Source organism: Ammospiza caudacuta, chromosome 13 (assembly GCF_027887145.1).
Source record: "Ammospiza caudacuta isolate bAmmCau1 chromosome 13, bAmmCau1.pri, whole genome shotgun sequence".
NCBI classification, from domain to species: Eukaryota; Metazoa; Chordata; class Aves; order Passeriformes; family Passerellidae; genus Ammospiza; species Ammospiza caudacuta.
In genome coordinates, this window is record NC_080605.1 from 11,572,115 (window position 1) to 11,584,941 (window position 12,827).

A 12,827-nucleotide genomic window follows, 5' to 3' on the forward strand; every position below is an offset into this window, starting at 1 on the left:
AGATCTCTAGAACTGAGATGTTCACAAATGAGAACTTGCTGAACTTTATTTTTATGTGTGTGCCCTCACTACAAGTAATGTATAACATTTAATCACAGCTTTTCATGCTTTGCTGAAGCAAAATACGTCACTATTCTTTTAATTTATTTTTTAATAAAATTAAAAATTTAGGGTGAGAGTGGTGAAGAGATCTTTGTAGCTCCTGTTTGGCAAAATAGGGGGAATATTAATGTAGAAATTTCAAGTATGAGGAGCTTAATTCTACTTTCCAGCAATAAGGAATTGTTAATTCTTGGCTTGCAAAACAAACTGGAAATGGAATGCCTCAAATGAAACCAAACAGAAGGATCAGGCCCAGTAGCCACATGAGCAGTAAACCAAGTGAGTGTATGCAAGAATATAGTGAATAAATAGAATTTTCTGCATCTGTCTTGGATCTTTCTAGATCAGCTAGGTTCAATCAGATCAAATTTGATCATGGTGAGAGAAAAAGCATGAGGAATAACCGGGCTGTTTGAAGAGCTCCAGTGACCATGCTCACATTACACAACACAGGAGTGGTGCCTGCCTTGTGTTGATACATGGCTCAAAGATGTGCAAGTGTAGAAGAGCTGGGAGAATTTATAAGAGTAACAACAGATGGATTTTATTATTTCTTCTTTTTATACACAAAATCCCCAACACATTCTTTTCAGTCTTAAACTTAATGCTCATGAAGAAATTCTTCCCCCTTGTAAGAAGTGGGCAGCTGACTTTTCCTCCATCCTAGTCCTGTTACATCCTCTCCTGTTTGTTCTCTTCTCTGATGCTGCCAAGAGCTGCTGTGCCCAGCATCTTTTTCTTTTTCACATCTTTGTAAATTCAGCTTCTCCTGGAGCTGATGTGAAAAGAGAAGGTGGGATCTCATTTGCTCAGGGTCAGTGACCCATAAGTACAGAAGACAATGGGAACAAGATAAGCAGTAAAATCACACCTGTTCAATCCTTAATAAATTTTCGATAGATTCTTTTTGCAAAAATAGGATTATAGTTTTTATGTAGTGTATATGTGATGCTAGATATTTTTAAGTATATAGGCTAATCATAAGCATCACAAACACCTTTTGAAGTCTGTGGTGGTTATGAAATGTTCATAGAATCACAGCTGTAGAAATTGCAAGTTCCAGGATGCTTAAATGCACTACAGCTGGAGAGGAAAAGAAGGGTGAGAGCTTGAAGACAACAAATCAGCAAAGTAAAATTTCACATACAGTTTAGTTTTATAGTCTGTCTTTCCTGGACAGACCTGCCCTATTCCTTGAAGGATCTCTATCTTATGAAACAGTACTCTTTGAACATGTTGGAAAAGTTAGGTAGGATGCAAACAAAAAAACTGTCTTATCCTGTTGGGTATGGAAGTGTACAGCCTGAACAGAAGTAACAAATTCCATCACAAGCAAAACTTCCACTGACATCCTCTTTCCATGTGTTTTTCCTGATAAAGGATTTTGGAAATGGGCCCCAAGCCATCAGCTGAAACAATGCAATGTTTAAAGCCAGTATAGAACAAGAAGGGGGCTGTAACAAGGTGGTTCACAAATATTTGAAGTACAGACTATAATTTCATGATGCACATGGCAGTTTGCTTATCAAGGGTCCTTGTTGCTGATTCCTAACTTTATTCTGTCACTCAAGTCCATAGGGTGGTTCTCTGTGTTGAGTATCACCATCAAAATGCGAAAGCATATTTAAAATCTTGTGCAATAGTCACAAAAAGATTTGAACATCAAATGTGGTTGGTTTTTTTTCTGTACTGTAGTTGCCTGTAATGCTGCCACTTCTTTCAGAGTGAGCAGTGAGCTGACCTTTAGTACTGGCTGTCAGAGTTACAACACAGAGTACATGATCACTGCCCTTCCCCACCCCCCAGAACAACAAGGTGTCCAGTGTGAGCCCAGCAGTCACCCCGTGTTCTGATCCTGTAATTCTTTCCTCATGGAGGGCACAGCACAGGCACTGCTGGGGGATTTATGGAAGACCAGGCTCTTTTCATGTGATGTGTCAGAAATGTGTTTCCACTTCCTGATTTCTTTTGAGATACCTTAATGATAAAATAGTTCTTAAGCATGTGATCTTAAAGCACAACCCAAAGGTAACAGGCCTCTGACTTGGCTGGCAGCAAAATGTGCAAGGCATTACCTCTGCAGCTCAGGAGGGGAATACAATGTTGTTTCCTTTGTAAAATCTGTGTTCTTCCTTTGTAGTGCATGTTTTCAGGGATTTCATTGCTTTACGTCATATTGTTATTTCCCTCCTTCTGTTTCTAATAATTGTTGGGAATTTCGTGTGTGTGATTAATGTCAGAAATTCAGTGTATTTATATTTTCATATTAATGGTTTAAAATATATACAATTAGTGACTGTTTTAATACACTACAATAGCATATGTAATGTGGTATGAGTATGTATACAGAATTATTTAAAGAAATACTGGGGTACTGCTATAGAACTGTTAGAGCTCTTTCATACAGGGCATTTGCATAATGAAAGAAATAATAAAGAATAATCTTTATATGTCACAACATAGAATATTCTGGCATTCTTAAGTAATATTATGAAAGAATATTTGATTCACATCAGCCTGTACCTTCACATCTGACTGTAGCCTATAGCTCCAAGTCCTAAATTTACACTTACTAATTTCATTAGTTGTTGTTTTTAGGGACTTTTTTCATTGTACAGTTCATAGGCAGGAGATACACAGCACTGATAGAAGCAAAAGGGGCAGTTCAGGACCTCTAAAGGAATCATTTCAGGCTTTTGACAAGCTCAGGTGAATGCAGCTTATCAAATTTGGATTCATTTCTTTGAATGAAAGCTGTGATCCTGTGCTCTGGGGTTGTAGAGGGACCTTCACACAGATCTGGGACTGTTTTCAAGCTTTGGTGTTTGAAGCTAAGCATGTAAATACAATTGTCAGAAATTATTGTCTGTAGATGCTGTTACAGGGGTTCATTTTCCTCTCTCTAGGAAGCTGGTTTTTGGAACTATAAGATTGTATAAAGAAAAGGAGTTAGCTTCACTGTAAAAATTTACAAGGAATAGTGGCGAGGTTTATAGATAAACCAAGATTTATTATATGTAATCATTATTTTTAAAATAGGCTTCCTTTTATGTTCTCCTTTTTAGTAGAAACAAATGATCCTATAAAGCCAGCTCTTCAGTGTTATAGGATAACAGTGCATTATGATGCAAAAGTCTGTTTTCATGCAGTGGAAAATGTGAATTCTTACTGCCTGGTTTGTATTTTTTAAGGGCACGTTCTTTGGATTTTAAAATTAATTTCCTGAAAGGCAGGTTCAAATGAGACTTGGAAGTAGATAGTGCTGGTAAAGTGGGTTTGAGTTGTGCCAGAAGGGGCTCACAGATGGGTTGTAGGTCAGTGTGGTGTTTTGTGCTGGTGACTTTTATTTATCTTTTTAAGAGCACTTTGAACATAAGCTATTAGACTAATAAAAGTTTTGGCAGATCACTTTTATGCATCCATGTGCTTTTGACCATTGCCTAATGCCTTCAGATTTCAGTCTACCTTAATATGTGTCCCCACATCACCATCAGTACCTACCGTTTCTCCAAACTCCCAAATAATTTCTGGACAAAAGGAAATAGGTGTGGTGAGTCCTCAGGAGCTTCACAAATGATAATTGATGCCTGATACACTCACATTACAGCCCCTCCTTAGTAGGGCACTAGTGTGCATCTGTTTCTTTTATTTATCTATTAATTTTAATGAAATATGTAAGAACCCACTCTCTAAAAGAAGTTATTCCCCAGCCTTTGTCCAGTTTGCCAAACAGTCTCAGCAGTAGTTAAAGCAGATTTACAGGCAACCAATAAAAGGTGTGATTATGTGATACTCACTTCCTTAGAAAACCAGATTAACAAAATAAAATTATCCAAGCCCTCCTGGAGTGGGAAGCAGCACTGTGCATGCAAAGCAAGAAGCTGCTGATTACAGAGTTGTACCTTGCTGGGAGTTGCTGCCTCCACACACTGCTGGGTTCTGACTCCAGCTGATACCAGGGCTGGTGTGGTCACAAGAGGATATGAGGGAAAAGGACACTAGAGGTAGGGAGCTGGGGAAGCAATAACTTTGGACATTTTCTGTTATCAAAAGAGAGCTTTTATATAAAATGAGAGATAATTGGCTGGTACTGAGGAATGTAAAAATAGAAAGCACGAGAATGTTAGCAGCGTATTTTTAAAAAATGTACATTTTGATTTTGTTATTTTTTCCCCTGAAAAGTATTGTTAGATAAAGCTATTTGAGTGTATCATGTAGCCCTCTAGATTTCTGTACATCAGAATGAAACTGTTGAAGGGTCTTTGCAACCATTACAAAAAGAGGAATTGCTTTTTGACTGCTGGATATTCTGTTGTTTATATACTTTAAAGTGGCATTATCTACAGATTCATCAGCTGAGCTGTATGTTCTGCTGAACTGTTCTAGAGTCTTTGTATTAATTTACTTGGAGATTTGCTCTAGTTTAAACCACTGGTACATATCCACAGCTTGTGCAATATCCTGATATACGAAAATAAAGTAACAAGATATGACATCCATATCTTCACCACATTCTAGACTTATTCTTGTTAACTTGACAGCTTTGCCTAGTCTTGAATTATCTTGACTCCTGTAAAAAGAATAATTATTTTCCTCTTATTGCTGTTTGGGTTTTTTTTTTTTCTCCTTTAGTGGAAGAGCAAGTATTCCAAGCTGATTTTCAGGAAATCTGATACAGTACCTGAAGATCTCCACCAAATGGTACAGGAAAGCTTTCTGGCCCTGCGAGAGCACAACTGTTTCTTTCAAGATCTTGTGAGGATCAAAGGAAAAGATTTCCTTACTCCAGTGTCTCGTATATTAATTGGAAACCCAGGCTGCACTTATAAGTACTTGAACACAAGATTATTTACAGTTCCTTGGCCTACAGAAAGTTATGACATAAAATATTGCAGTCCTCAGATACATGATGCTTGTAAAGCATTAAAGAGACTTAATGACTACTTGCATATTGAAACAGTCCAGGCATTACAAGGACAAAATTTGCTTGAGAACAAAGAAATTAAAGATACTACTGTAGTAGATAGGAAGCAAAGTTTTGCTGCTTCTCTTACAGAGCAAGAGTCTGTTTCAAAAGATCAAAGCAGTGTTTGTGTATCAGAGGATGACAGAAGTATAAAGAACAGAACACCTTATAATTTGACTTTATTAAATTATATGGATCCACTACAAATGCTGTACTTGAAACAGGAGCCTTACTTTGGAATGGGGAGCATGGCAGTGAGCTGGCACCATGATGAGAACCTGGTGGAAAGGTCAGCAGTGGCTGTGTACAGTTACAGCTGTGAAGGTGAGTGGTGGCACCTGACCAGTCACAAAAGTCCCTGGAGTCCCTGAAGCTCTCCTGTGTTCCCTGTGTGTATGGACATAAGCACACCTGCATTTTGTTCTAGACTCGTCACGTGCTTCTGAATGCACTCTGGTACCTTTTGTATTGCAGTCTTATCTTTATTTCCTCCAAAACCTGTACAAAATTCCTGTGTTTACTGCAGCTGGCTTAGCAGTTGTTCTCTAACTAGATTTAAACATTGGTATAATTAATTCCCCGATTAAGAGCCAAGAAAATAAAAATATGTCAAATATCTTTCTTCAGAAAATGCATGTGCATGTTTTCTGTCCTGCAAAATGTTTCACTGTGGTTGGGATCACCATTTTTATAGTGTTATTTATCCTATATGGAGTTGCTTTGCTTTATGCTGATTTTACTACTCTTCTTTCTTTGGAAAGATCATTTTCAGTTGGTTTTGGATAGAAGTATTACTGTATTTACTTAGAAATATATGCATTTTGTCTAGGCTTGCTGTAGTATTAAATTGTGTTTTATGGAGGAGTTGCCAACATTTCTCTAGCTGGGAAGAGTGGACACTTTGCATTAAAACAACTCTTCTCTGACAGACTTTACAGGTTCTTGCTTATTTAAAAATGAATTGCATACAGCATTTAGGGGTGGTGGTGGTAAAAGTGCAGTTGAAGCTTCATTAAATATTTAATTTTTAGTTTAAGGTACCTGCCCCATTTTTATTTTTATTTAAGAGCAAACATGAGGATTTTCTTGTTTGTTTTTTGTTCCCCTAAAAATGCTTGAACAAAGGCTTGGATTTTTTTTAAAGACTCTTGGGTTTTGCAAACATAAGATTAGAATTTAGAACCTTGATTTGAATTAGCAAATTTTCTGTTATGTTTCATCACTCACAATGGGGTTTTTTCTTCTTCCAAAAGTCCTATGATGTTTGCTTCAGAACAGGGGAAGAATTTGCATTGACTTCAGTAGGTTTTGGCTAAGGACTGTGATATAAAAATAATAGTTTATAAAAATCCCACGTGCATTATTTTATTGGTTTTGTTATTAGTTTTGAAACTCAGTGTCACTTTGTTACTTAATGTACAACTGAAGTCATATTATTTACATTTTCCTGGACGTTAAACATCAACTGGCTTAGCAAATTGAATAGAAGAGATTTCCTGAATGGTAAAAGTGTAATTTTCTTCATGAACTTCTTTCTGTCCTATTTGTCAATGGTAGATGTGTTGGGGTATTTTCCATTGCTGCTGTAGAGAAATATTTTTTCAGTAAGATTTTAAGTTAAAGAAACCTAAACATGAACTTGAAGTAGTAATACTGGGTATGAGGATTTATTGTAGTATGCTTAAAACTTTTTTACTTTAACATAAATTTTGCTTATGGAGGGGTAAAAAAGTGAGTCCTTTAATTTCAGGGAGCTATAAATTAACAAAAATGAAAGCTGCTGAGTTTATTCATAACTCGTTAGTTGATTTTGTTTCTTTTATTCAGTAAGTTAACTAAGTAAAAATTATGGTGTTTTAAAATCTCTGCAAATTCTGTGGAAGATTTGATTGATGTGGGTAGATAGAAATATTTTATATATTTAGGCTAAAAGTTATTTTGATATCTATGGACAATAATTTTTTTGTCGAATACTAAGATTTTTTTCATAAATACACTTACAATTGAAAGTTTGTAGATTTTCTGTAAAGTTTGGAAATAGGAAAACAAAACAAGATCTTTCTAGTAAATAAATTGATTTTTCTATAATTTAAAAAAAAATTAAAAGTCGCTACTTGAAATTCTTCTGGTTTCGCATTGCTCAGGTTGGGGTTTTGAGCTTTAGAGGGAGTTCCAGGTGCCTGCCATGGCAGTGGAGCATCGTGGAGAGATGTCCTGCAGTCCCTGTCTGTGTGCCAGCAGCGCCCTCCCGTCTGTGCTCAGGGTTGTCATTGTATATCCCGAAAGCAATGACCTGCTTATTCATAACCTGGAAGAAATGGATCCTGTTTGTACTTATGAGTGTGGTTTTGTAACTGAAGTGTTGATAAATGTCTCTTTGTGTTAAAGTTTTGCACCCAGTGCATCCAAGAGGATTTGATTTTAGAGAAGTAGGTTGTCTTTTTTGCTCTTCTGATTTTCTGCTTACAGCCTTCCAATGCTGATGGTTATAAGCTCATCAATGTTTACAATATTATTCTTTCCAGTTCTGTATAATGTCAGTGTTTTGATTGTTTCTGCAACTTAGAAATACTTTCAATATTTCCTATATTACCAGGTCTCCATAACTGTAAAACACGAGGATCTCAACATCTTGTTGAACAATATTGTTGTATCTTTATGGAATCAGGTCTTGACCTTTTATTTTCCATAAATATATTTAGTTTTTATGCCAACATCTTTTATTAGCGCTTCATTAATTTGTTTGGTATTGAGTTAGCATTGAATTCTCAGTGTAGTGTAAAAAGACTCTCACAGAATCACTACAGAATACATAATAAAAAGAGTAGCTGTGGTCAGATTTTTTTTGTTGGAGCTATTTTTCCTTAGAAGATGTAGCTGAGCTGATTAGTAATTTTCTGGGAGAAAACACTGATTGAGTGGGAAATGCAAACACAAATTAACCATGTTGATTTATGTTGGAACTTGATTCATTTTTTCTGCCAGGTCTTGCATGTTTGTTTTGTCAGCTCTCAATTCCTCAAATCCCCAGTGGACTCTGAGGGTCTGTGGCAGCCTTGGCAGTGGGAGCTCAGGCTTCCAGAGCTGCAGGGCTGGTGCTGCCCTGCCCTGCCCTGCTGCAAATGCACAGTCCCCAGGTTGTCAGATTTCTGAACAGCAGCAGCCCTTGGAGTCAAGCACTCTTACTGAGCTCTGGCAGCTCTGTCAGACTGTTTAGAGAGGCACAACTCAGGTTATGTGGTTTTCTTTTTACTTTCATTTACGTCTTTGTATCAGTGTTTGTTTTGTACCTACTTAGTGGATTAAATAGCATTAAAACAGATACTACTGTAATTGAAACAACTTGTTTTCTTGTTCATTTGTTCATTGTTTGATGCCATAATGAAAATTTCATGTTTGAAACTTTGATCAGTGTTAATTGGAGTAGAAGCAGTTTTCAATATGCCAGAAAAGAAATTTAGACATCAACATAAAGATATTGGAACAAGCTGATATTCTAATTGGTATCAGTGTTTATTTTCTTGTTTCCAGTGTAAAACTCTTTCAAAGCAACTTCAAATGAAGTACAATTCTAACAACAAAATAAGGTAAACATTTAGCTTGATGCTTTTACTTACATTGCATTAGGTTAAGAGTAGGTTGTCAAGTGATGAGAATAAAAATTTGAGAGGTTTCTTTTTAGTGTGTATGCTGCATGAAAGTGCATGAGTGGTAGTCATATGTAGAACTGAATAGGTTACAGAATGTGTGTTCAATTATACTGCCACTAACAGTATTTGGAATTAATTTACATTTCAGAATTTGTCAAGGAATGGGAATTTCAAATTTTGACCAATTCAGCATTTTTAATAACAGATTAGCTTACAAGTATCCTATCACCTGAGAGCATGAAGGTAAAAGAATTGTTCAGGATTTTAATATAGTAAGCTAATAACTCATATTTATTTTGTGTTGCAGTTATAAAAGTGAATTGCAATCCAGTAGAATAAGGGCATTTTCAAAAATTGGATTTTATCCATGAGAAGTTCCTAATGACTAGCTTTCCATCAGGTCAGTGTAAGTTTTGTAGGAAGTTTTATTACTTTGCAGAGCACTAGTTGGTTCTAAAGATGTTCTTTGAAGTAGAGACTTGTTTCAGTTACAAACTTACAGGAGATGGAAAAAAATGTAAACAGTTGAAGTGTGTCCATCTTTCTCTTACCTGGATTTCCCACAGAGGAAGAGATTAGGTAAGTAGTTTTCTCTAGATTCTTTACCATATCTAGTTTGTTTTCTTGCTGTGTAACTCTTTAACTTCAACACAACTGGCTCTGTCTGCTGACAAGGCAATGTTAAAAGGTTTAACAAACTTGTTAGTTGCAGTGATGACTAATCTTCAAGGACCTTTTGTGCTTGTTTCTTTTGTAAAATCCTATTTTTATGTTTTTACTCTGTGAAGTTAGGAGCAGCATCCTGGCATGTAGCCTAACGATGGCTATTTCATTTAATTGGGAATAAAAATAGAGATGTACTACAGATGTATGTTTCCCTACCATATTAAAAAAAATTCTGAAACTAGAAAAGTTGTTCAGCACTGAAGTCAATCTAACTTTGTAGTTAACAATAATCTTCTTTATGTACTGCTTAATGAATAAAAACCATGGAGTAGATGTCTTTTGCAGGATTGGAATAATTTCTAATGTCAATAATATAACAGAAATATTACTTGTTGAAATAACAGAAATGGTATGTAGAAATTTTTATCTTGCTTTTGAAGAAATGGGTAAGTGCATGAAATGGTCACAGCTCTAACTTGTAGGGTCTGACCAGTTTGATTTATGTTCTGAAAGCCACAAATTTTTAATGACCCACTAAATTTCACAATAATATATTAGAAGCCCTGTTGTCTAAAAAGAAGTCATCCCTTGAATAGACTGTTGTGGGTTGTGAGGTCTCTTTTAAACATCTTCTCATTGATCAAATACAGCCTCTCCTTCAGTAATGAAGGATTGACAGAATATTGTTTGTTCTTATTTTTGTGCTTTTGTTCCTGATTTATGTGGATACAGCATTCCAAACATGAATCGATAAGAACATTGTTGGCAAAATCTTATGTTTTTTTGGTTTTGTGAATGTCAGTATGCAAGAAAAACTTAAATGTTAATAGAATTTAACCTCTTATACTATGGTTTTTCAGTAATGAGGTAGAGGAAATAACTTTGGTAGATACTTCTTTCCCATCAGCTGCTGAGAAGCAAAGCATGCTCTGCTTCTTCCACTTCTTGCATGTAACACATATAAATTGCTATTGAAAGACACTGATAATTTATGTATTTTTTAATTCAGGAAGATGTACCCAAATTCTTTTACATTCTGAAAAAAATCAATCAATCTGTAAAAAATTAATATAACAATGGTCAGTTGGATTTAATGTTGACGTAAATGCTTACAGTCCTTGTTCTTAGCTATGTGTTGGCAGTGATTCTATTTTCTTAAAAAATGATATGTAAGGTTACATTTAGGATATAATTTGGCATTACAGTTTGACTTGAATAGAGATCATTTAGGTTTCAGAGCATCAAAAAGTCTCAAACTCTAGGAAGATTTTGGAGCCAAATAGCCAAGAAACCTTTCAAAGCTACTTTTACTTTCTGCGCTCTGAAACAATAACCAAAGTAGTTCCAGGAAAACAAGTTTCATATTGTTCTGAACCTAACCCTGACCCAAACCTGATAAGATCAGATCTTAGTGCTGGAACATCTCTGAAATTTGAGCTGTCTCATTAAAACCATAATGCTGTGGCCAATTTTCTGCAGCTACATTCTCTCTTTCATGGTTCTACCATAATTACAGGTTTGATGAGGTATTGTTATGCTGTGGTAAGATTTTACTTCATTGCACCATTTTATTTGGGATTCCAGCTTAAAGGTTTCTTGCAGGCTCAAGTCTGTAAATCTCTGCTGACCAGAATTCAAATCTGCACATAGTTTTGTTGTACTTCCATTAAATACTTTATACTTGACCGTTTCTGTATGGCTTACTACAAAATACATTTGTCTTCTTCAGGTGATGGGTATGTGATCCATGATTTATTCACATAATTTATTCTCAAATACTTATGATTTAGATGCATCCAAATGTTTTCACTTACATGGCAACTGTAATTATATCAATAAATATACAGCATCCAATCATTCTTGAGGTATCAGAGAATTTAATAAAAACTTCTTTTTATGTAAAAGTTTTTCAGGATATGCCACAAATGTTAAGGTGTCTATTTTTCCCTTTCTCTCAGTTTTGGGGTAGCTTGCATTTAAAAGCAAGTAGCAGCTTGCTTCCATTTGTTACCAAAATAACATGGTAGGAGCAATCAGTTTCAATTGCTGCTGATAATTATAAGGTGCAATAATTGAGAATATAGAGAAAAGGAGACTGTGAGCTGTATTTGAACTCAGTACTTAAGCAATAAAAAATTTATCAAACTGCAAAAAATAAGTCATTTTAACGAGCACATTCCAAAGGTGCTGGATTTATGAGGAGACCCCAGGAAACTTTGATTGAAATTGCTGTCTCTGATTGTAGTTCTATATTTTATTGGTGCCATATTGTGAACAGTGCTGCTGCCAAAGTGAATGGGAAGGCAGCATAACAGAGAGAGTTAACCCAGAAAGGTTACTTCTTTTTATAATATCCATGATGTATTGCATTAAAAATGCCTTGAAAGCCATCCTATTTGCAGTTTTCAGAAAACATTTTTCTTAAATTAAGTTACGATTTATCTGAACAGGGTAGAAAATATGAAAGGCCCTTGAAGAGTTTAGTATTGATTTTTCTGAGTATTTGCTAGCTCTTGTTTTCTCATTTGTGTGCTCCTTGATGGAAGGGCCTAGAACTGCTCCTGAGCCACAGCTTCAGTTGTCTGAGCACTGCAGCAGAAAAGGGAGGGAACTTGGGGACTGAAAGAATTGTCACTTAAGAACATTTAGATTTGGCTCTTTAATTGGCTTTGTCTCTTTGCTTCCTGAATTTAGATAATATTTCATTAACATAATAGTTAATAAATGATCCTAATTTTCTAAAGGCTGCCCCCAGCTGAACAACCTGCAGTAACCATGTGAGATGAACGACATGAATATTTTAAAATTGAGAGCTTGTGGTCACTCTTTGTGTGTGCCTCTTATAAAAAAAGCTATACATCTTTATATTTTTCTTCTAGAATTTACTTAAGACGAAGGTTTTAAAAGTTATTACAGGAAAGCACATTTCAAGTGGACGGTGAAATGGACACAGTTGCTAAGTTCTAAGCAAGAGTTGGGCATGGTGCATAGTTAATTTCTAGCTCTTCTCAGCTGTTCTGTGCCAGCTACTTATTAAAACTTCATCCCTTCTCTATCAAAATGCACTGTTACTTTAGCTGTAAAACTGTTACACCATGGCTCCCAAATACCTTGTTATAAATGCTGACTGTATCTTTCAATTTATACTGCAGTGAAGTAAGCTTATGAAAATAGTTCTGAGGGATTAAGCTCTAAATACTATTTCTGTGCAGTGGATTATTTTTTCCCCAAGCTCAACACGTTCATGTTGCATAATGATAAGAAAAGTGTTGTGACAAATGCATTCAAGCTTCATTGGCTCTTGCACATGTTATCTAGCATGTTTGACTAGTAATTTTGAGGGAAGAATGACAGAGATGGTTCCAAGATTTGCTTTGTTGGTCTAGACTGTGTTTTGTAACCATTATTTCACCTTTGCCTCAGTTTATGATTTAGTGAAATAG

At 35.7% G+C, this 12,827-nt stretch overlaps 1 protein-coding gene across 1 annotated transcript in view; it reads left to right on the forward strand.

The window, feature by feature from the left end:
* The window catches only part of FTO (FTO alpha-ketoglutarate dependent dioxygenase), a 222,304-nt gene that overhangs the window by 39,971 nt on the left and 169,506 nt on the right, over nt 1-12,827 (forward strand). The window contains exon 3 of the mRNA XM_058813498.1: nt 4,735-5,392. Within this exon, the coding sequence (XP_058669481.1) occupies nt 4,735-5,392 (658 nt within the window). The remainder of the gene's footprint in view (nt 1-4,734; nt 5,393-12,827) is intronic.